This window comes from Loxodonta africana, chromosome Y, assembly GCF_030014295.1.
Source record: "Loxodonta africana isolate mLoxAfr1 chromosome Y, mLoxAfr1.hap2, whole genome shotgun sequence".
Lineage (NCBI taxonomy): Eukaryota > Metazoa > Chordata > Mammalia > Proboscidea > Elephantidae > Loxodonta > Loxodonta africana.
Window position 1 is genome coordinate 25,170,026 of NC_087370.1, and position 22,551 is coordinate 25,192,576.

The 22,551-nt window shown below is 46.6% G+C and overlaps 1 protein-coding gene and 1 non-coding gene across 2 annotated transcripts in view; both read left to right on the plus strand.

Moving 5' to 3' along the window:
• Positions 1 to 22,551, plus strand: part of LOC135229074 (dehydrogenase/reductase SDR family member on chromosome X-like) — a 55,640-nt gene that overhangs the window by 27,319 nt on the left and 5,770 nt on the right. Inside the window, exon 2 of the mRNA XM_064278870.1 lies at positions 18,129 to 18,236. Within this exon, the coding sequence (XP_064134940.1) occupies positions 18,129 to 18,236 (108 nt within the window). The remainder of the gene's footprint in view (positions 1 to 18,128; positions 18,237 to 22,551) is intronic.
• On the plus strand, positions 10,353 to 10,423 carry TRNAG-CCC (transfer RNA glycine (anticodon CCC)). The gene has a single exon. It is a non-coding gene; the product is annotated as a tRNA-Gly (tRNA).

Sequence of the window (22,551 nt, forward strand, 5' to 3'; positions counted from 1 at the left end):
CTCTGCTGAAGCCTGCCGGCCACGGTTGACCCTGCTGGTATTTGAAATACCACAAAGTCTTGTTGGCGGATCCCCGTAACTCAGCTGCCATCTCCTGGGTCGGGCTGCTGTGGCTTGCCCCTCCACGTGCTCTTGGCTAAGGAGGTGCAACGTCCTTTTAGGGAGGGCAGGACGAGGCGGTTGAGCACACGGGTAATGTCAGGCCCTCAGAAATAGAAAGTACGGTAATCGTGTGTGCGCACTTGCTGTAAAAATAGAACACCAGGCGCAAGGCGGTGGGGGGCGGGGGATGCTGGCTTGCCCACCTGAAGCCTTGAGAATTCATGATTTATTCCAAATACCCAGGTGTGTACCAGGTAACCGCGGATGGCTGGTGCAGAAATGAGGTTTTCTTGCTAAAAAGGTCCTGTAAAGGTGACCATTCAGAGGGTGGGGTTTAAGTCGCTGTGGGGCAGTTCCTGCTGTGTATGTGGATGTGTGTGTGTGTGTGTGTGAGCACGTGTGTGTGAGTGTGGTGTGTGTGAGTCTGTATGTGTGTGTGTGTGAGAATGTGTGAGTGTGTGGTTTGTGTGGGCGTGTGTGTGTTCAGTGGCATGTGTATATGTGACGTGTGTGAGTCTGTGGTATGTGTATGTTGTGTGGTGTGTATGTTGTATGGTGTGTGTGTGGTGGGTATATATAAGTGAGTGTGTGTTTTATAGTATGTGTGTCTTATATGGTGTGTGTATATGAAAGTATATATGTTGTATGGTGTCTGTAGTGTGCATATGTGTCTGTGTCAGTCCGTGTATATGTGTTTGTGAAAGTGTGTGTTGTATGGTGTTTGTATGTGTGTGTGACTGTGTGTGGAGTGTGTGTCAGCGTGTGTATGTGTTTGTGTGTGGTGTGTGTATGCGTGTCATCACGTGTACGTGTTTCCGTGTGCATGGACTGTTTTTGTCAGTGATGGGCCCCCGCTGGTCTCCCTGACTGCCGGAGAGGGACAAGGTCTCTGGTGAACGAGGGGCTGTGGGCACAAACGGCACATGTACTTGGCTGCTCACCTAAGAGTTGAGGGTTCACACCCACCCAGAGGCACTGTGGAAGAAAGGCCTGGCGGTCTGCTTCTGAAAAATCAGCCACTGAAAGCCCTGTGGGGCACAGTTCTGCTCTGACACACTTGGGGTCGCCGGGAGTTGGGGTCGACTCAACTCCAGCTCACAACAGTAAGAAACAGAAATGGGCATTTGAACACAGTCTGCTGTTCCCTTGCTTGTACCTTAGGGACCCCTGGGACTGTAGCTGTGCTGTCTTTTGCCCTAAAGGGACAGCAGTAAACCCGCCCGTTTCTGAAAACCATGAGCTCGTGCCTTCGAGTTTGGCCTCAGATCAACGTCGTAGACAGAAATAGACTGATCTGATTAGGGCACCGGTCTCTGGAATGTTCCCACAAAGGATATTAGGCTAAGCCCTGCATTATGTTATGAGGGTTGTGGACACGAGGACGCTTACGTTGTTCACGTGGCAGGACGAGCCTTTCCCTCTTTGTCTGTGTGTCCGTCCACGTCAGGACAGACCACGGGGTTTGGGTTTGGATGTAGCTTACTGTACCCACTACCACGGCCAAGGTAGAGAGCATTCCAGCACCACAAGGCTCCTTGGTTCTCCCCTTTTATAACCAACCTACCTCCTCCACCCCGCACCCCACGCCCCCATCCCTAACCCCAAACCCGTTGCCGTCGATTCCAACTCATAGTGACCCTATTGGACAGAGTAGAACTGCCCCATAGAGTTTCCAAGGAGCAGTGGGTGGATTCGAACTGCCCACCTTTTGGTGAGCGGCCAAGCTCTTAACCACTGCACCACCAAGGCTCCAACCTATCTCCAGGTGACCACCAGTAATCTGTTCTTCGTTTCTCTAATTTTGTCATTTTAAGATTGACAAAATGGAATCATACTGTAGGGAACCTCTGGAGATGGGTCATTTCACTCGGCATAACGCCCTTGAGATTCATCCAGGTTGCGCCTGGAACCGTGAGACTTTTCTGCTCCTACCTGTACAAACATCTCGTGTAAAACAGCAATCAAACCAAAGCTTTTCCCATTGTAAACAAGGCTGCCGTGAATATTTCTGTGGGTGTATCTTTGCCTACCCGTGGGAGCGTATCTGTGGAATTAATTCTTAGAAGTGGAATTACTGGGTCAACGAGAGTATGTATTGAGGCTTAACGAACCATTTCCAACTTGCCTTCTCGAGAAGATGCACCTGTTGGAATTGTAAATAAGTATTTAAATGTCTGAGTTCTCTGGGGCACACCAGGCCTGGGCGGGCCCCAGTGTGTTCACCTGTTCTCTCTGATCGATGAAAACTAGTCACTTATTTTACTCTTCATTTTTTTTGATTATGAGTGAGCTTGAATATATTTTTTCTGCATATGCATTCTTATGGATTGAACTGTCTCCCCAAAAATGTATATCAATTTGGCTAGGCCATGATTGCCGGTATTGTGTGACTGCTCACCATTTTGTCATCTGATGTGATTTTCCTACGGGCAGGCAGTAAATCCTACCTCTATGATGTTAACCAGGCAGAATTAGAGGCAGTTATGTTAATGAGGCGGGACTCAATCTACAAGGTTGGGTTGTGTCTTAAATCAATCTCTTTTGAGATATGAAAGAGAGAAGTGAGCCGAGAGACGGAGGGACCTCGTACCACCAAGACAGCAGTGCTGGGAGCAGAACATATCCTTTGGACCTGGGGTCCCTGTGCTGAGAAGCTCCTAGACCAGGGGAAGATTGATGACAAGGACCTTTGCCCGGAGCCGACAGAGAGAAAGCCTTCCCCTGGAGCTGATGCCCTGAATTCAGACTTCTAGCCTCCTAGATTGTGAGGATAAATTTCTGTTTTTTAAAGCCCTCCACTTGTGGTATTTCTGTCACAGCAGCACTAAATGACTGAGACATTCGTTATTATATTTAGGAGCCCTGGTGGCGCAGTGTTAAATGCTTGGCTGCTAACCAAAAACTGGGCACTTCGAAACCACCAGCAGCTCCTCAGGAGAAAAATGGCAGTCTGCTTCCCTAAAGATTACAGCCTTGGAAACGCTGGGGGGCAGTTCTACTCTGTCCTGTAGGGTCCCTGTGAGTCCAAAATCAACTTGACGGCAACAGGTTTGGTTTTACTTTGGTGGTACAAACAGTGAACATGCTCTGCTGTTAACCGGAAGGTTGGAGGTTCAAGTCAACCCATTGGCACCTCGGAAGAAAGGCCTGGCAATCGACAATCAGTCCATTGAAAACCCTGTGGAACACAGTTCTACTTTGACATATGTGGGGTTTCCATTAGGTTGAAGTCAACTTGGCAGCAGCTGGTTTGGTTATTTAATATTGTGAACTGCTTTTTCATTTCTTTTCGCCCGTTTGTGTGGTGTGGGGTGTGTGTGTGTTTGTGTGTGTGGTAAAGGGATTGCTAGATGTCTTTTCATTATTTATCAAGCACTTTTTATACACATAGAATTAGTCTTTCATCCAATGTGTTGCTATTTGCCATTTGATGTTATTTGTGATAGCTGTAGGGTCACTATGAGTTGGAATTGACTTGATGGCAATGGTTTTTTTTTTTTGTTTGTTTTTGAGCAAGTAAAATTTAAAATTTTTTATGTGGTCATATTTATAGATTTTTTTTCCTTAATAATTTCCACATCCAGCTTAGAAAAGTCATTTTCTCAGGGGTCACAATAGAGGGCCCTGGACAGAGCTGGAGAAAAATGTAGAACAAAATTCTACCTCTCACACACAAAAAAGACCAGACTTACTGGCCTGACAGAGACTGGATAAATCCCGAGAATATGGCCCCCAGACACCCTTTTAGCTCAGTACTGAAGTCACTCCTGAGATTCACCCTTCAGCCAAAGATTAGAAAGGCCCATAAAACAAAACAAGACTAAAGGGGCACACCAGCCCAGGGGCAAAGACTAGAAGGCAGGAGGGGACAGGAAAGCTGGTAACGGGGAACCCAAGGTTGAGAAGGGGAGAGTGTTGACATGTTGTTAGGCTGGCAACCAATATTGCAAAACCAAAAAAAAAAAAAAAACCCAGTCCTGTCGAGTCGATTCTGACTCATAGTGACCCTATAGGACAGGGTAGAACTGCCCCATAGGGTTTCCAAGGAGCGGCTGGCAGATTTGAACTGCTGACCCTTTGGTTAGCAGCTGTAGCGCTTAACCACAACGCCACCAGGGTTTCCCAATATCACAAAACGATATATTAATTGTTTGGTGAGAAACTAGTTTGCTCTGTAAACCTTCATCTAAAGTACAATTTAAAAAAAGTTGTCTTCTGAAACGAGATCATGTACTAGAAAGACCTCCACCACCATGTCTTCTGGTATTTTTCCGACTCAGTTGTACACGCCTGAATCCTTGTGCTGTCTGGAAAGCCTTTTGGTGTGGAGACCGGCTAGATAGGCAGACAGCTGTTGTGTTTATAAATACCCCAAATGCTGGCTGTCACTGGGGCATGGGGTCAGCTCTCCGGTTACATTCTTGAAACAGAACAATGACCTGACAGCCTTCCAAACATTTAAGACTCTGCATGAGAACTTTGTCCTCTCACATCCTACAACAGACAGCATGCTTTTGCCCAGCGTGTAACAGCTGGCTACCCTCCATCTGTCAGTCTGTCCTATTGCGGCGGCTTGTGTGTCCTGGGATGTTGGAAGCTATGCCAGCAGTATTTCACATACCAGCAGGGTCACCCATGGTCTTAGTTCTCTAGTGCTGCTGTAGCAGAAATACCACAAGTGGGTGGCTTTAACAAACAGAAATTTACTTTCTCGTGGTTCAGGCCACAGGAGCAGATGACCCAGTAAGCAAGGTAAGCACGGGCTTACTTGTGCTTACTTACCAATCTGCAGTGAACAATTTCACAGGGATTTCATCACATCTTTTTTTTTTTTAATTGTACGTTAGATGAATGTTTACAGAACAAACTAGTTTCTCATTAAAAGTATACATATTGTTTTATGACATTGTAAGCAGCCGTGTGACATGTCAACACTCTCCCTTATCGACCTTGGGTTCCCCGTTACCAGCTTTCCTGCCCTCTCCTGCCTTCTCGTCCTCGCCCCTGGGCCGTTGTGTCCCTTTAGTCTCGTTTTGTTTTATAGGCCTGTTCAGCCTTTGGCTGAAGGGTGAACCTCAGGAGTGACTTCATTACTGAGCTAAAAGGGTGTCCAGGGACCATACTCTTGGGGTTTCTCCAGTCTCTGTCAGGCCAATAAGTCTGGTCTTTTTTTTGGGAGTTAGAATTTTGCTCTACATTTTTCTCCAACTCTGTTTGGGACCCTCTATTGGGATTTCACCACGTCTTTGAATGTGGTGAAACTCATGTGAAATTGTTTGCTATAAATTAGTAAGTAAGCATAAGAAAGCCCATGCTTGCTTACTGGGTCCTCTGTCTCTGTTAGGGATTGTCATTTGAAAGGAAGCTTTGATTCTGTAGGAAGGTGCTGCGGGGTTCAGAAAGAGAGAGATGCCAGCCGTACCTAGAAGCAGAACCTTTGATGTGCTGAAAAAATGTGAAATTGTTTACTACAGATGAGCTGGTAAGCAAGGTAATCACCATGCTTATCTTGCCTGTTGGGCAGTCTGGCCCTGGCAGAGGCTCTTGCCTGTTGGGCAGTCTGGTCCTGGCAGAGGCTAGAAGTCCAAAATTAGGGTGCCAGGTCTAGAGGAAGGTGTTTCCTCTCTGTGGGCTCTGGGGGAAGGTCTTTGTCTCTTTTCAGCTTCTATTCCTTGGCTCTTTGGTGATATTCTGGTGGCATCTATCCCCCCCTCCCCTCAGTTGCTTTATCTGCCCCTTTTAAATCTCAAAAGCATTGACTCAGGACACACCCTGGACTGACACTGCGTCATTAACAGAACAAAGAAAACCCATTCCCAGGTGGGACTGGAACAACAGGTGTGCTGTAGTTGTTCGGTGTCAATCCCGATTCACAGCGACCCTATTGGACAGAGTAGAACTACCCCATAGAGTTTCCAAGGAGCGCCTGGTGGATTCGAACTGCCGACCTTTGGGTTAGCACCCGTAGCTCTTAACCATTGCGTCGCCAGGGTTTCTGTGATGTGTACAGATACGTGTTATTTCTAGCTGCTGAGGAAGGCACGCACTCTGTACCGTGTGAGTTTCACCTGTCCCCCGTCCCCCGCCTTACATTCTCCTTGGACGCTTTGAAGAAAGAACCACGTCACCTTCTTTGCAGCTCACACTGACCCTGACTCCGCAGTTCCCTGTGCTCCAAGGTGCTGAGCCCAGGAAACCATGGACGGGGTGACCTCGTGTGTGAGTCGCTTGGCGTAGAAGGAAAGACGACTTCTTCTTAGCAACTTTTAACCAGTCCTTGGACCTGCAGAAGGAGCCCCCGGGCGGTGCAGATGTTTGGTGAACGCGCTCGGCTGCTCACTGAAAGGCTGGAAGTTCAAATCCACATAGAGGTGCCTCAGAAGAAAGGCCTGATGATTGACCTCCGAAAAATCATCTATTGAAAACCTTATAGAGCACAGTTCTAATCTGACACATATGGGGTCTCCATGGCTTGGGGGCAACTCAGAGGCAACTGATTAAGTGGTAATTTCTGCAAAGGGCATGTGAGATGATGTTGCAATAAGGACCCCTTTACGGGTTTTACAGATAGACGGAGCCCTGGTAGTGCAGTGGTAGAGCGCTCGGTTGGTAACCAAAGGGTTGGCAGTTTGAAGCCACCAGCTGCTCCTTGGAAACCCTACGGGGCAGTTCTACTCTCTCCTATAGGGTCGCTGTGAGTCGGAATTGACTCAGTAGCAAAGGGTTTGGGGGTTTTTTGTCGTTGTTTACAGATAGACGCCTTGCAGAATAAGCTTTATACTTTAACATCATGTCCCTAAGTAGCACTCAGTGACCCAAACCTGCTAGAGCCATTTAACATACTTTTGGCAATTCTTCTAAGTCAGGATTTTTTAGAGAACAGAGTTTATCAGTGGTCACCAGGGGTGGAAGGGAGGGGGAGAACGGGGCCAACGGTGATTAAGTATCAGGCTGCATAGCTGATTAATGCAACTGCCAGAAACCCAGCTGGCAAAAGTATGACAGATACAGTCCCATCAATGACAAAAAAAAAAAAAAAGAGCGGCTTCCGGGGCTGCCCACGTACAACCAAACACCTCGTGGGATTCGGCTCCCTGGCCTGGAGGTTTAGGGTCCTGGTTCCACGGGGCGTCCCAGTCAGCTGTCCCATCACTGTGTAGGGTCCTACTGTTCCACCTCCCAGCTCTTTGCACAGTGTCTGGGGTCTTCAGATCTTGACAGAGGCGTCCTGGGCTCAGACACAGGTCTCTATTCACTTGTAAAAGTCTTCATAGAATCGACCCCTTTGATCCTGTCGAACTGAACTGAGACTCTTGGTTTACTTCAGGAAACTCATCAGTAGATTTTGCATCCTAGAAAGTTCTAGAAACTAGGACCACTGTCACTTCTTGGCTATGTTCTCCTTCCACTTCGTGGAGAGATCAGCAAGGAAGCCATTGTCAGGTTTGTCAAAATACAAATCTCCGTAAATATCAAAATCCCACATTTCACAGCTAATCTGGATAAATATGCAAGCCATAGCTGATGTAGAACGAAACACCACCCTAGTATCTTCGCTGATATAACCACGTTCTTATCCTTTTTTTTTTTTTAATTTTGTTAAAATTTTATTGTGCTTCAAGTGAAAATGTACAAATCAAGTCAGTCTCTCATACAAACATTTATACACACCTTGCCATGTACTCTTAGCTGCTCTGCCCCTAATGAGATAGCACATTCCTCCTCTCCACCCTGTATTCACCGTGTCCGTTCAACCAGCTCCTGTCCCCCTCGGCCTTCTCATCTCCCCTCCAGATAGGAGCTGCCCACATAGTCTCCTTGAGCCAAGAAGCTCAGTCCTCACCGGTATCATTTCACATTCTTGTTCTTGACCCACAGCTCACCAGCCTGTACCCTGATACCAGCAAACTCATATAAGGACCCCTGGTGGCACAGGGGTTAAGAGCTCGGCTCTGCTAATCAAAAGGTCGGCAGTACGAATCTACTGGCCGCTCCTTGGAAACCCTATGGGGCAGTTCTACTCTGTCCTCTAGGGAGTTCTATGGGAGGAGACTGCCATGTCTTTTTCCAGCAGAGCGGCTGGTGGGTTTGAACTGACAACCTTTTGGTTAGCAGCCGAGCGCTTTAACCACTGCAGCACTGGGGCTCCTCAGCGTTCACCTAGACCTCTTGATCAGGTCTCAGCCAGAACACGTGAGTCACACCCCGTCTGGTCCACACCGACAGTTTCTTTCTGTAAATCTTAAGCCACTTGACGTGCGAACGTCGGGGAGAGCGGTCTCCAGCATGTCTCCGAGCCCGATGAGAGGAAACGCTTTGGGATTCACAACTAGCTCATTCCACTGCCCCCAAAGCCCTTCTGCTGGGTGATGAGTTTGTAGATCTTTCTTGTTCTTGTCTTGTATTATTTTCGTTTCCTTCAGCTGTTCTAACCCAAGGGAAGAGAAGTCTTTCTGCCTTCCCACAGCTCCGGGTCCCATGAGTGTCCTCGGGGCACCCGGCCCATGACCCCACAGCCCTCACAGCCTCCCCCCACCCCAATTGTTTTTAAATGTAGATTCAGCGTTTATTCTAGACAGATGCAGCAGTTTAGTTCTTATTAGGGCTGCCGCTTTTCCCCATAAAGCAGTCTCTTTCTGTCTTTCCTAACCAGGGCGTTTATTTCTGGCGGAGATTATAGAATTGCCGGGTGGGGAACATACATTCTGGGGGTGTCCTCTCTTGGCCTTATTTTCATCTGTAGGATGGTTGTAGTTTTTTTCTTTAATTATTTAAAAAAAATTTTTTTTTTTATTGTGGTGCAAATATACTTAACAAAACACCCTTTCAGCAATGTCCACACGTACAATTCAGCGACGCTGATTACATGCTTCAAGTTGTGCAGCCGTTCTTGCTATCCTTTTCCAAATCAGTCCACCACCGTAAGCATAAACTCACTGCCGTAAAGAAATACCACTGGTGGTTGGCTTTAAAGAACGGGAATTTATGTTCTCACAGTTTCGGAGGCTGGAAGTCCAGATACGGGCCTCAGCTGTGTCAGCTCCTTCCTCGTTAGTAGTTTGGGATAACCCAGAAGTGATTAGGTTTAAGATCCGCCCTACACTGGTATGACCTAAACTAACTGGTTGATTGCATCATGTTAGATTGCATTATGGAAGGTGATTACATTACGGTACGTTACGTTATGGGAGGTGATGAGCACATTACATTAAAATATACTACATTACATTATGGGAGATGATTATATTATATTACAGTATACTATATCACATTTACACTAAGGAAGGAAATTACATTGCACTACATTATGGAAGATGATTACATTGTGTTATATTATGGAGAGTGATTACATTACATCATATATAAGGTCATTAAGGTTACATTATATCCACAGGTATAGGGATTTGGATTCCAACATAGCTTTTTTTCGGGGGGAGGGGACAAAATTCAATCCATAACAGTATTTATGGATGGGGGAGAGAAGATCTGAGCAGTGCCTTGGTCTAGAATAGAGGCTTCCAAAATGTGTTTTTCTTAGAAGCAGAAGTCTTTTTTTTTTTTAAAGCGAGAGCATTTAAGGAACCCTAATGCATTAAGGATAAGGAGAAGTAAATAGGGCTGTTCTGATTGGAGGGAAGGGGATGGAGGTTGGAGGGCTGGCCACCTTGGACCACTGCCCCGTCCCACTGTAGTCCCGAGTCACCCCTTGGAGGAGGTTGAAAAACACTTGTCCAATGCAGTCGTGTTAGAAAATCATGTGCAGCCTTGTGCCCAAGACCTAAGTGGGTGATTCTGCTAAAGCCTGTAAATCTTGGCGACAGTACTGGTAGAATAAATCTCACCACCAACGTGTTTAAAACTGCTGAGATTTCCATCGTCAACTCAGTTATGTAAGTTTGTTTGTTATAATCATCCGGTCGTCCGTGGAGACAACTTCAAGGAAAGATGAGCCAGCTGACTTGTGCTTGGCGGGAAACTGATCTGTTTCTTGGATTGTGCATTGTGGCATTGGGAAGAAATGCCTTGATGGGCCAAAATGGAAGGTTTAGACAATGCTGGGAAAAGACCTACCGAATATGAAAAGGATGGCAAGGCACGTGGAAATCGACCAATTCCCTTAAAAATATTGTGCTTGGCACACTTAGTGCGTTACCTTACAAGCGTCAGACTGTTCTATAGCAGCATAAGCGTTCTGAGCCTGATATCTTTTATTGAAACAAGTTTTCTTTTTTTTTTTTTTTTTGCATAAGGCATTGGTGATTCAGTGGTAGAGTTCTCGCCTCCCATGCAGGAGACCTGGGTTCGATTCCCGGCCAGTGCACGTCATGTCCAGCCACCACCTGTCTGTCAGTGAAGACTTGCATGTTGCTAGGATGCTGAACAGGTTTCAGTGGAACTTCCAGACTAAGACAGACTAGGAAGAAAGTCCTGGCAATCTACTTCTGAAAATTAGCCAGTGAAAACCCTACAGATTCCAACAGCCCGATCCTGTTGTGCATGGGCTGACTTGATGCCAGCTAACAACAGCAACATGTTTGACACAAGCTCTTGAATGGAAGTTGCTTTCTTATTGCGTGAGGATTTAATGTGATTTTTTTTAATGTAGGTGACTCCATATCCGCAAATTCTTCTCAACATCATAGAGACCCCCTGCCCACGTGTTAAATGTGTACTGGCTCCAAGTTAAACATGGGTTAAAACCCACAAATCCATGAACTCTTTCAAAATATTATCCACCTATGCTGTGATAAAGACAGTTTCTTTTAAGTGTCGTGTAAGTACTGGTGTAAAACATCAGTGTGATGTTAAATAACACAAATGGCTACCCTTTAAAAGTGGCTTTTTTTGTTAATTGTCAATTGTTGCAGAACTTTCTTGTCAAATTAATATAAAATGTCTTGTGTGTATGCAAATTAAAATATGTGTTTGTAAGGCTTTACCGACTGAGCAAGCGGCTAATTATAAAAGGAAAGTAATTTATGTTCACTTAGATTTAGAAAAAGCAGAAAGCCTCAAAGAAGAAAATGAAAGTCAACCACGGTATCATTACAGTATCTCTCTTCCTGCAAAATTTGCAGGTACTGTGTCTTAAAATACTTTCTTCTCTCTCTCTCTCTCTCTCTCTCTCTCTCTCTCTCTCTCTCTTCTCCTTCTGGAATCCCGGTTATGTGTATATTAGAGCCTTTACACAGCCCACAGCTCTTGCAACCTTTATTTTGTTTACCCTTCTTATTTTCTTTCTGTATTTGAGATTAAATAATTTCTTTTGCTCTACCTTCAACTTTAAGGAGCCCTGGTGGTGCAGTGGTTAAAGTGCATGGCTGTGAACTGAAAGGTCAGCGGTTCGAACCCACCAGCCACTCTGAAGGAGAAAGATGTGGCATTCTGCTTCTGTAAAGAGGACAGCCTTGGAAACCCTGTGGGGCAGTTCTACTCTGTCCTGTAGGGTCACTATGATTCGGAATCAACTTGACGGCAGTGGGTTTGGAGTACCTTCAGCTTTACTTTTCCCCCACAGCTGTGTTGAGTCTGCTAATGGGCAGCTGAGAGCCCTTTTCTTCTCTGATAATGTGGTGGTGTTTTTTTTAACTTTAGCATTTGCATAACACTCTTCCTGATAATTTTCATCCATCTGCTGATGAAGATATGTATATGCTTGTGGTCAGCCCTTTCCACCGGTCAAGGTTTCTCGGCTTCAGCACTACTGACATTTGAAGCAGGACAATTGTCTGCCATGGGGACCATCTCACGCATTGTAGCATGTTCAGCAGTACCCCTGGACCCTACACTCTACATGCCAGCAGCACCCCCTCCCCAATTTTAGTGACAACCAAAAAATGCCTCCAGACTTCGCCTGGTGTCCCCGGGAGTCCTTGCTTCCTTTCTTCTCTCTGTGATATTAGGGCTTAAGATCTCTTATCTGGAAAAAGAAAGTTGAATTAGATTCTTTCAAACACTCCTTCCTGCAGTGCCATTTTGGAATGTTTTTGTACCAGCCTCAATACCTGTAATGGATTGCATTGTGTCCTTCCAAAATATGTGCTGAAGCCCTGGCCCCTAGACCTGTAGCTGTGACCCTATTTGGATCTTTTATTATGTTAATGAGGTCACAACAGAATTGTTAGGTGCTGTTGAGTGGATTCTGACTCACAGTGACCCCATGTGGCAGGGTAGAAGTACCCTGTAGGGTTTCCTAGGCTGTAATCTTTACTGGAGCAGATCACCAGGCCTTTCTCCGTTGGAGCAATTGGGTGGGTTCGAGCCAGCAACTTTTCAGTTAGCAGCAGAGTGCTTAACCATTGCACCACCAAGGCTCTGATCTCTTGCTTGGATGGTGGGAATGCTACCCCGGAACCACCACTGCCCCGTTGTTGGTTGCTGTCGATTCAATTCCAAGTCATGGCAATCCCACGTGACAGAGTAGAATTGCCCTGTAGGGTTTCCTAGGCTGTGATCTGTACAGGGTGTCATGGTTTCAATTGTGTCCCCCCAAAATATGTGTCAACTTGGTTAGGCCATCATTCCCAGTGTTGTGTGGTTGTCTTCCATTTTGTAATTTTCCTATGTGTTGTAAATCCTAATCGCTGCCCATGGTTAATGACGCAAGATTAGATTATGTTAAAGAGGATTGGGGTGGGATGTAACACCCTTGCTCAGGTCATATCCCTGATCCAAGGTAAAGGGAGTTTCCCTGGGGTGTGACTCAAGAGATAAACAGGACAGGAAAGCAAGCAGAGATAAGGGAAGCTCATACCACCAAGAAAGCAGTGCCAAGAGCAGAGCGTGTCCTTTGGACCCAGGGTCCCCACTCTGAGAAACTGCTAGACCCAGGGCAAGACTGATGACAAGGACCTTCCCATAGAACTGACAGAGAGAGCCAACGCCCTGAATTTAGACTTCTAGCCTCCTAGACTGTGAGAGAACAGACTTCTGTTTTTTAAAGCCGTCCAATTGTGGTATTTTTGTTATAGCAGCACTACCTGACTAAGACAGTAGGTCAAATGAATCATTGCTTCTAGATCCTACCTGTCTGCTCGCCCAGCCGCGAACGTGCTGTTTACAAAGGACGCCGTTGGGGAGACTCATGGTAGGCACAGTGGGGTGTGGGGCTTCTCACAGCCTCTGAGGAGCTCTGAGTGCCGCGCCATTAGTGTTGGGTCTTTTCTGTGCAGTTATTTATTCCTTTTGTTGGTAAGAATGCCTGTTTGTGTGGGAGTCAGTGCAACTCAAGAAAATTCTATGTGGTGTGTACTCATTTAAAGAATTTTTCAGCATGTGGATAAACCCATAAAACCCGTAGCCATTGAGTTGATTCTGACTCTTAGCGACCCTATAGGATGGAGAAGAACTGCCCCACAGGGTTTCCAAGGAACGGCTGGTAGATTCAAACTGGCAGCCTTTTGGTTAGCCGCCAAGCTCTTCACCACTGCGTCAACAGGGCTCCTGCAGTGGACTTTAACCCTGGCCTCTGGATAGGAGGTGAATTGCTTGGTCCACACAGAGATGCTGACCGCTCCCGGGAGCAGCCAGGAGGATCCTATAGAGGGGCCGAGAATGGGCTGTGATTCCCCATTCCGTCAAAGTATCACAGATTATTCAACTCTTCCTCTACTTAAAAAAAAAAAAACGATGCCACGGAGTTGAATCTGACTCATGGTGACCCCCATGTGTGTCAAAGCAGAACTGAGCTCCATAGGGTTTTCAGTGGCTGACTGTTCAGAAATAGATTGGCAGGCCTTTCTTCCGAGGTGCATCTGGATGGCCACAAACCACCAACCTTTGAGTTAGCAGCTGAGCTCATTCGCTGTTTGCACCACCTGGGGACTCCCCTACCTACAGAAGGACAGATGCCAGGTCTCTCTTCTGAGGTCCCTCCGGGTAGACCCGAACCACCAACCTTTCTGTGGAGCAGCCTACCATGCTAACCGTTTCCACCATGCAGGGACTCCAATATTTACTTAAAAAAAGAAAAAAAATGTATTTTTTCTTAAATTGTTAATACTGGAAATTGTGCCTTCAACTAACACAAACACACACACCACAGACACGCACACACCCCACCATCTGATATGCGTAAACACACCGTCACACAGACTAATGCGTTAACCGTGACTCGTTGCACTCTTTGCAAAGCACCAGGACCAGCTGCCACGGCGTCGCCTATGACTCGAGGTGCATCAGAGTGGCACCGAGCTCCACAGGGTTCTCAATGGCTGAGTTTTCAGAAGTAGACTGCCAGGCCTTTCTTCCAAGGTGCTTCTTGGTGGCCACGAACCACCAACCTTTGGGTTAGCAGCCGAGCTCCTTCACTGTTTGCACCACCTAGGCACTTCCCTACCTACGGAAGGACGGATGCTGCAATGGGTGAGCTTGGCTCTTGCTGGCAAAGGTGTATCTTCAGGGTAGATTTCTAGAAGTGATTCTGCTGGCTCCAAGCAGAAGTACGTAGGTAATCGTGGTAGATATTGCCCCATACCCTTCTGTAGGGCTTTTACCATTTTGTAATCCCATCCATGAGAGTGCCTCGTCGCCACGGTCTCACCAGAGAAGCGTCAATGTTGACTCATTGCGGTTGTGCCAATCTGATAGGGGAGAAATGGTATCTCGGTAGGAACAGGAATTAGCATTCTTTTTTTTTTTTCTATCAGGTGTAAAGTTGAACTCAAGCTTTTAAGGCCCATTTGGGTGTCGACTTCCCTAAGCTGTTATTTTTGCTCTTTTTTTTTTTTTTTTTTCTATAGGGCGTTTGGATTTCTTTTTTTCTTGATTACTGAGAACTCTTTATAAATTAAGGAAAATAGCCCTTTGTCTCTGATGCAAGTTGAAAATTTTCGTCCAGTTCATGACTTATTTTTGACTTTGTGAATTTTTTTTTTTTTTAAATCATGTAAAAAAATTCTCTTAGTTGCAAAATTTATCTGCAGATTCTTCCTGGATTTTGACTTGTAATTAAATCACACACACACACACACACACACACACACACAACGAAACTCGTTGCTATGAAGTCTATTCTGACTCATGACGTCCATGACTTAAAATTAGGGAAGTCTTTTCTTATCCTGAGGTTAAAACTAAACTTATTTATGGTTTCTTCTAATATCTTTCGGTACTTTTTTCCCTTAGAGTTTGTTCTCATTTGTATTCTGAGGTTTGGAGCCAATTTTATCTTTTTCTAAGTGCTTATTTGGGTGGCCTAACGTCATTTATTAAAAATCCCGTCTTTGCCATTTTTATCATATATTACTTCTCTGTGAGTGGTGGTCTCTTTCTGCAATTTCTGTTCTCCTCTCTTGGTCTGTGTCCATTCCAGCATTAGTACCAAACCAAACCCATTGCCATCAAGTCCATTCCGACTCATAGCGACCCTATAGGACAGAGTAGAACTGCCCCACAGGATTTCCAAGGCTGTAATCTTTACGGAAGCAGAGTGCCACATCTTTCTTCCACGGAGTGGCAAGTGGATTCAAATCTTTTAAAGAAATGTTTTATTTATTTTTGGTGGCAATATACTTATCTTAGCTATCTAGGGAAACCCTGGTGGCGTAGTGGCTAAGTGCTACGGCTGCTAACCCAAGGGTCGGCAGTTCGAGTCCGCCAGGTGCTCCTTGGAAACTCTATGGGGCAGTTCTACTCTGTCCTGTAGGGTCGCTATGAGTTGGAATTGACTTGACGGCACTGGGTTTGGTTTTTTTTTTTTTTTTTTTTTTTGGTTTTAGCTATCTAGTGTTGCTATAACAGAAATACCACAAGTGAGTGGCTTTAAAGAACAGAAATTTCTTTTCTCACAATTCAGGAGGCCAGAAGTTGGAATGCAGGGTGCCGGCTCTAGGGGAGGGCTCTCTGTCTGTGCGCTCTGGGGGGGAAGGTCCTTGTCTCTTCTTAGCTTCTGTTCCTTGGTTTCTTGGTGAGCACGTGAGATCTGTCTTCCCCTCTGTCTGTGCTTGCGTGCTTAATCTGCCCTTTTATATCTCAAAAGATAACACACACCCTACACTAATACTGCCTCATCAGCATGACGGAGAAAACCCACTCCCAAGCGGGATTATAGCCAGAGGTACAGCCATTGCTGTCAACTGGATTGCAACTCACAGTGACCCTATAGGACGGAGCAGAACTGCCCCACAGGATTTCCAAGGCTGTAGACCTTTATGGAAGCGGACCGCAGCGTCTTTCTCACATGGAGCGGCTGGTGGGTTCCAGCTGCCAACCTTTCAGTTAGCAGTCCAGTCTTCAACTGCTGTGCTACCAGGGCTCTTCCAAGCACTGGTACCTTCTGTTTAATTATAGTCCCAGTATCATTACGCATAAGGTCGCCGTGAGTCAGAATTGACTCGATGACAGCGGGTTTTGTTTTTTGGTTTTCGGATTAAAGGCACCACGGAGTGGACTCCGACTCGTGGTGCCCCCGTGTATGTGAGAGAAAAACTATGCTCCACAGAGTCCTCAATGGTTGATTTTCCAGAAGTAGGTTGCCAGGCCTTTCTTCTGAGGTACCTTTGGTTGGGCGTTTGAACCGCCAGCCTTTCGGTTAGCAGCCGAGTGCTTAACCATTTGCGCCGGCCGGGGCCCCCAAGACGCACATGGTGGCGTCTCTTCCAAAGTCACGGTCTCAGCAAAAGCTGAGCACAGAGGTCTCGTATTCGTAGTCGGTAAGATTTTCTAGGGGAGGATCCGTCACAAGCCTGTCTCTCAGCTTCTGGTGGCCCCAGGCGTTCCTTGGCTTGTGGCCACATCAGTCCAATCTCTGCCTCTGCCTTCACGTGGCTTTCTTCCCTGTGTCTGTGACTCTTATTCTTGTTTATAGGACAGCGCTAATGGGATTAGGACCTACCCTATTCCTGTATGACTTACACGTGAATTGATTGCATCTGCAAAGACGCAAATCCGAAATCATGGTGCAGGCAGGGCCGCGCTCCCCCGGGAGGCTCTAGGCGAGGCTCCTTCCTCGTCTCTCCAGCTTCTGGTGGCTCCAGGCGTTCCTGGGCTTGTGGCCACATCACCCCAATCTCTGCTCTGTCTTCATGTGCCGTCTCCCCCTCTGCGTGTCTCTGTGTCGCTTTTTTTAATTGGACACCACTCATACAGGATTAGGGCCCAGCCTTCTCCGTGAGAGCTCATGTTAACTGACAGCTGTTTCCAAACCAGGTCACGTTCACAGGGACAGGTGTTAGGACTTGGATGTTCTCTTTCTGAGGGACACAATCCAGTCTATACCAGGTGTACAGATTTCTCACCTGTCTGGAAATCACCAGGGTGGAGTCTACAAAGGCACCCCCAGGGGACACGGTGGCCACCAGCAGGTGACCTTGAGCAAGTCCATAATTGCTCAGGGAATACCCCCCTTATAGGAGCCCATGTGGCGCCGTGGTTAAGTGTTCGACTGGTACCCAAAAGGTTGGTGGTTTGCAAGCTGTATGGGGCAGTTCTTCTCAGCCATATGGGGTCACTAGGAGTTGGAATTGACTCGAGGGCAATGGCTTTGGGTAATCCACCTTCCTACACTCAATCATCCCAAATCTGTAAGAATTCAAGCGAATGAAAACAGGAAGGTGAAACCATAGCCCCCATTGGCCGAGTGTGCTATTTGAGGTTTAATTCTTACAAAAGTGTGTCGTTGCTGTTATCTGCCGGCAAGTTGGCCCCGAATCATCGAGACCCCGTGTACCAGGGAACGAAACACCGCCCGGTCCTGCATCATTCTCCATGGTTGTCTGCCGGTTAGACCCTTGCGATCCATGGGATTTTCATTGACCGAGTTTCAGATGTCAGTTGCCAGGCTTTTCTTCCTGGTCCATCTTAGTCTGGAAAAAAAGCTCGGCTAAAACCTGTTCAGCGTCACAGCAGCACGCAAGCCTCCCCCGACAGACGGGTGGTGGCTGCACGTGGGGTGCACTGGCCGGGCATCGAACCCAGGTTTCCCGCATGGGAGGTGAGAATTCTACCTCTGGTCCACCGCTGCCTCTATAAAAGTGTACTGTGGTTTTAAGCTTACTTTGCTCCTTTTTTTTTTTTCTCTTCGCTAGTTTTTCCCCCACAACCGGACCGTGTTGCTATAGTGACTGGAGGGACAGATGGAATTGGCTATGCTACTGCGAAGCACCTGGCAAGACTTGGCATGCATGTGGTCATAGGTAATGCGTTCTGCCGTTCATTACATTTCAGAGGTATTTCACGTTTCAGTGCGCATTTATGCGTGTGTGTAAACATTGATGGGCATGTAGGCAAAACAGTTAACTACTGAAAGCCTGTAAAGATAAATATTCAAAAACTGAGAGACAGAATGCTTTTGGAATACACTTTCTGCTTTAACAGTGAGCGTGTATTTTTCTACGAGGGTCACTGGAGGTTAAAGAGAACACAGGACAATAAATAGGAACATGTTTTTAGAATAGTTTGCTTCCGTTGCCACTATACCACACAGTCTGTTTTTTTTTTTTTTTTAATTGTGCTTGAAGTGCAAGGTTTACAATTCAAGCCAGCTTCTCGTACAAAAACTTACACACGCCTTGTTATGTGACCCTAGCTGCTCTCCCTATACTGTGACAGCACTCGCCTTCTCTCCACCCTGTGTTTCTCGTGTCTATTCAACCTTCTCTGTCCCCCTCTGCTCTCTCATCCTCCCTCCAGACAGGAGCTGCTCACAGAGTCTCATGTGTCTACTTGATCCAAGAAGCTCACTCCTCACCAGTATCGTTTTCTATCTTATAGTTCTGTCCAGTTGGCTTTGGGAATGGTTCCAGTCCTGAGCTAACAGAAGGTCTGGGGACCATGACCTCCGGGGTCCTTCTAGTCTCAGTCAGACCATTAAGTCTGGTCTTATGAGAATTTGGGGTCTGCATCCTACTGCTCTCCTGCTCCCTTAGGGGTCCTCTGTTGTGTTCCCTGTCAGGGCAGTCATCACTTGTAGCCGGGCACCATCTAATTCTTCTGGTCTCAGGCTAATGTAGTCTCTGGTTCATGTGGCCCTTTCTGTCTCAGGAGCTCATAATCACCTTGTGTCCTTGGTGTTCTTCATTCTCCTTTGCTCCAGGTGGATTGAGTCCAATTGATGCATCTTAGATGGCTGCTTGCTAGCTTTTAAGACCCCAGACGCCACTCAGCAAAGTGGGGTGCAGAATGTTTTCTTAATAAATGTTGTTATGCCAATTGACCTAGATGTCCCCTGAAACCATGGTCCCCAGACCCCTGCCCCTGCTACCCTGTCCCTCGAAGTGTTTGGTTGTATTCAGGAAACTTCTTAGCTTTTGGATTAGTGTGGTCTTTTTACTAGAATTTGAGGTCAGCACCCCACTTTTCTCCGCTCCATCAGGGATTCTCTATGGTGTTCCCTGTCAGGAACACCAGTTGTAGCTGGGCACCATCTAGTTCTTCCAGTCTCAGGTTGATGGAGTCTATGGCTTATGTGGCCCTTTCTGTCTCTTGGGCTCTAGACAGTCTGCATTTGATTTCTCTTTTGGGTAAACTATGGTGAGGTCGATGGCACTGGGTACTGGGTATGGTGAGGTCTAGTTGAGAAGGTAATGGTGAGGTCTATTTGGGTGGGTCATGAGGGGCCTAGTTGGTGGATCCTGATAGGGTCTAGTTGGGTGGGTCATGATGGTGTACAATTGGGTAAGTCATGGTGGGGTCTCACTGAGTGAGATGGACCTCCTGCAGGCATGTTGTTAGGTGAGGGTCCTTTCTCTTTTTCGCTGACCTTCTACTTTACCAAGCATGATGTCCTTCTCCGAGGACTGATCTCTCCTGACAACACGTCCAACGTATATGCGACGAAGTCTCGCCATCTTTGCTTCTAAGGAGCGTTCTGGTTGTGCTTATTCCAAGACAGATTTGTTTGTTCTTCTGGCAGTCTATGGTATACTCAATATGCCTCACCAACACCATAATTCAAAGGCGTCAGTTCTTCAGATTTACAACACCTGTTTTTGGGAGACACAATTCAATCTATCACAGTTATCATTTATATTCTGTTTGCAGAGCACTCACTTTTCTACCAAAATTGGCTGGGGGTTTTCTTTTGAACTCTTTTGTTACCAAATTTTTATTTAAAAACATTTTTTTTTTTTTTAATGGTGTGTGTTTTCAGTATTGGAATGCACGCATTCTGAGTGAGTTTACATTTTTGGTTGGTCGTGTGGATTTTGCTGATTCAAAACCCATTTGGAATTTTCTATATGATTTATAAATTTTGAGAAATGTGACCTGGTAATACAAGCCACCAATAAGGCACGTAGCACTGTGGCACCACTGATCTGTGGTGTGACAATATACCTGTAAAAACTAGTTTATCAAGGGCGTCTTTCCATTAGGTCACATGGGGAACCTCTGGTTTTCCAAATATGACGCAGAAAAACCAAAACGAACCCATCAGGGCTCCCTAACTATCTTTCACATGGGGAAGCCATAATTATGCTCGCAAGCCTCATCCTACAGAAATAAAGGGGAAAAAGGCAAAGGTTTACAAACCCGACACATCCAGGAAGCAGCACCTGAGCCTATTTTTCAGTGTGAATTTCTGTCTTTCCTCGATGCCTGGAATCACAGCATTTAAAGACGGCAGTGAGCTTTTAGGTCATTCCTCCCCTAGCCCACATCTCACCCCCTAACATGGGAAGGCTTTCAAAGCAAAAATCTAATCACTGTGCACTGTTCTCTTTCTTTAAGGAAGACAGAGGTGTAAATTACATTTGCAGCCTCATCTTCCTGATGTGGGCATCTCTGAGCTACTTCAAGGAAGTGACAATTTATATATTCCTTTTAGCCGGATCCAAAGCATGTGCTTTGCAGTATTTATCTGAGACGTCTCCTGCTGTGGCCAAAGACATTTCCAAACCCATAAGGATCCCTGCGTTTCAACTCGCTTTATTATAATTTTTTTTAACTCATTGCTGAAAATACTGAGATTTTTTTTAATCTGGAAAGGGCATTCTAAAAATTAATTTGGGGCCTGTGGCAGTGATACCAGATAAATAATAGAGAATGAAGTGACACGAAATAAAATAACAGGTCCTGCTGCTTGCGTACAGCTGCGATGCTGGGAGCTATGCCACAGGTATTTTAAATACCAAGAAGCCCTGGTGGTGCCGTAGCGAAGCGATTGGCTGCTGACCAAAAGGTCGGCGGTTTGAACCCAGCAGACCTGGGTGGGAGAAAGACCTGGTGATCTGCTTTAGTAAAGATAAACAAAACAAAACGAAACCAATCCCGTTGTTGCCTGGGAAACCCTATGGTTCGACTCTATCCTATAGGGTCGCTACGAGTTGGAATTGACTTGATGGCAACAGGGCATTTCCAATACCAGCAGGGTCACCCATGGTGGATAGGTTTCAGTGGGGCTTCCAGATTAAGACTAGGCAGAAAGGCCTGGCAATCGACGGCAGAAAATCAGCCCATGAAAACCTTAGGGATCACAACAGAACATGGTCCATCTCGCTTGCTTCGGACACGTCATCAGGAGGGACCAGTCACTGAAGGAGGACGTCATGTTTGGTGAAGCGGAGGGGCAGTGAGGGCAAGGGAGACCCTCGGTGAGATGGATTGGCAAAACAGCTCCGGTGACGAACCCGAACGTGCTGGTGATTGTGTGAATGACGCAGGACAGGGCAGCATTTCCTTCTGTTGTAAACGGGGTCGCCATGAGTCAGAGTCGACTCAGCAGCAGCGACCTGTCTCTGCCTATTGCTTGGTGGTTAGGACACACAAACCAAGCAGAATATATTTAAACCACTTTCAGAAATGCCTGAGAGAGGACTGTTTGGTATATCTGGAACGTCTACCCTAGAGAGCGCCTCCCCGGCTGGGCAGGCCTGGTGGGTTGGTGATGTGGGCCGGGTAGCCACCCCTCCCAGACCTGGCATCTCCAACTGGTGTCCTTGCCTCACCTGTCAGCTCTCGAGGCATCCACTGGGCTCACATGCACACCTGGCCTTCTCAGCAGCTCTAATCTCCGTTCTATCAAAGCTTACGCACCACGACTCACGCCGCCAGGCAGTTTCGGGCTCGGCTGACGCAGGAAAGAGCCTGATAAACTGCTTCCAGCTCGGTGTCAATGAGCTATGCTGCCTTGGCACTGTTCCCCTGAACGGCAGCCTTGGTAGGCACGCCTGAGAATTCGGGCTTTTTGGCCGACCACATTTGGAACACAACACAAGAGCAGCCACCTTCGAATTCTTCCCTCATGGTCCATGCACGGTCACTTAGGAAGACAGAAGAGAAATCTAATGACTTCACCCCAGAATCCGTACTCTTTATTCTTACCATAACGTCTCCTTTGCAAAAAATACCTGTAGACGGACTTCAGGACTCCTTGCTGTCGCCATAGCTGGAGATGTTGGCAGCGTTGCTGGTGATGGACCGAGAAATTCAGAGCACAATAGTGGAACGCTCCGTGAGAATTTTTTTATGCAATAAGTCTATCGATTAAAGGAAAGAAATACCTAGACTCCG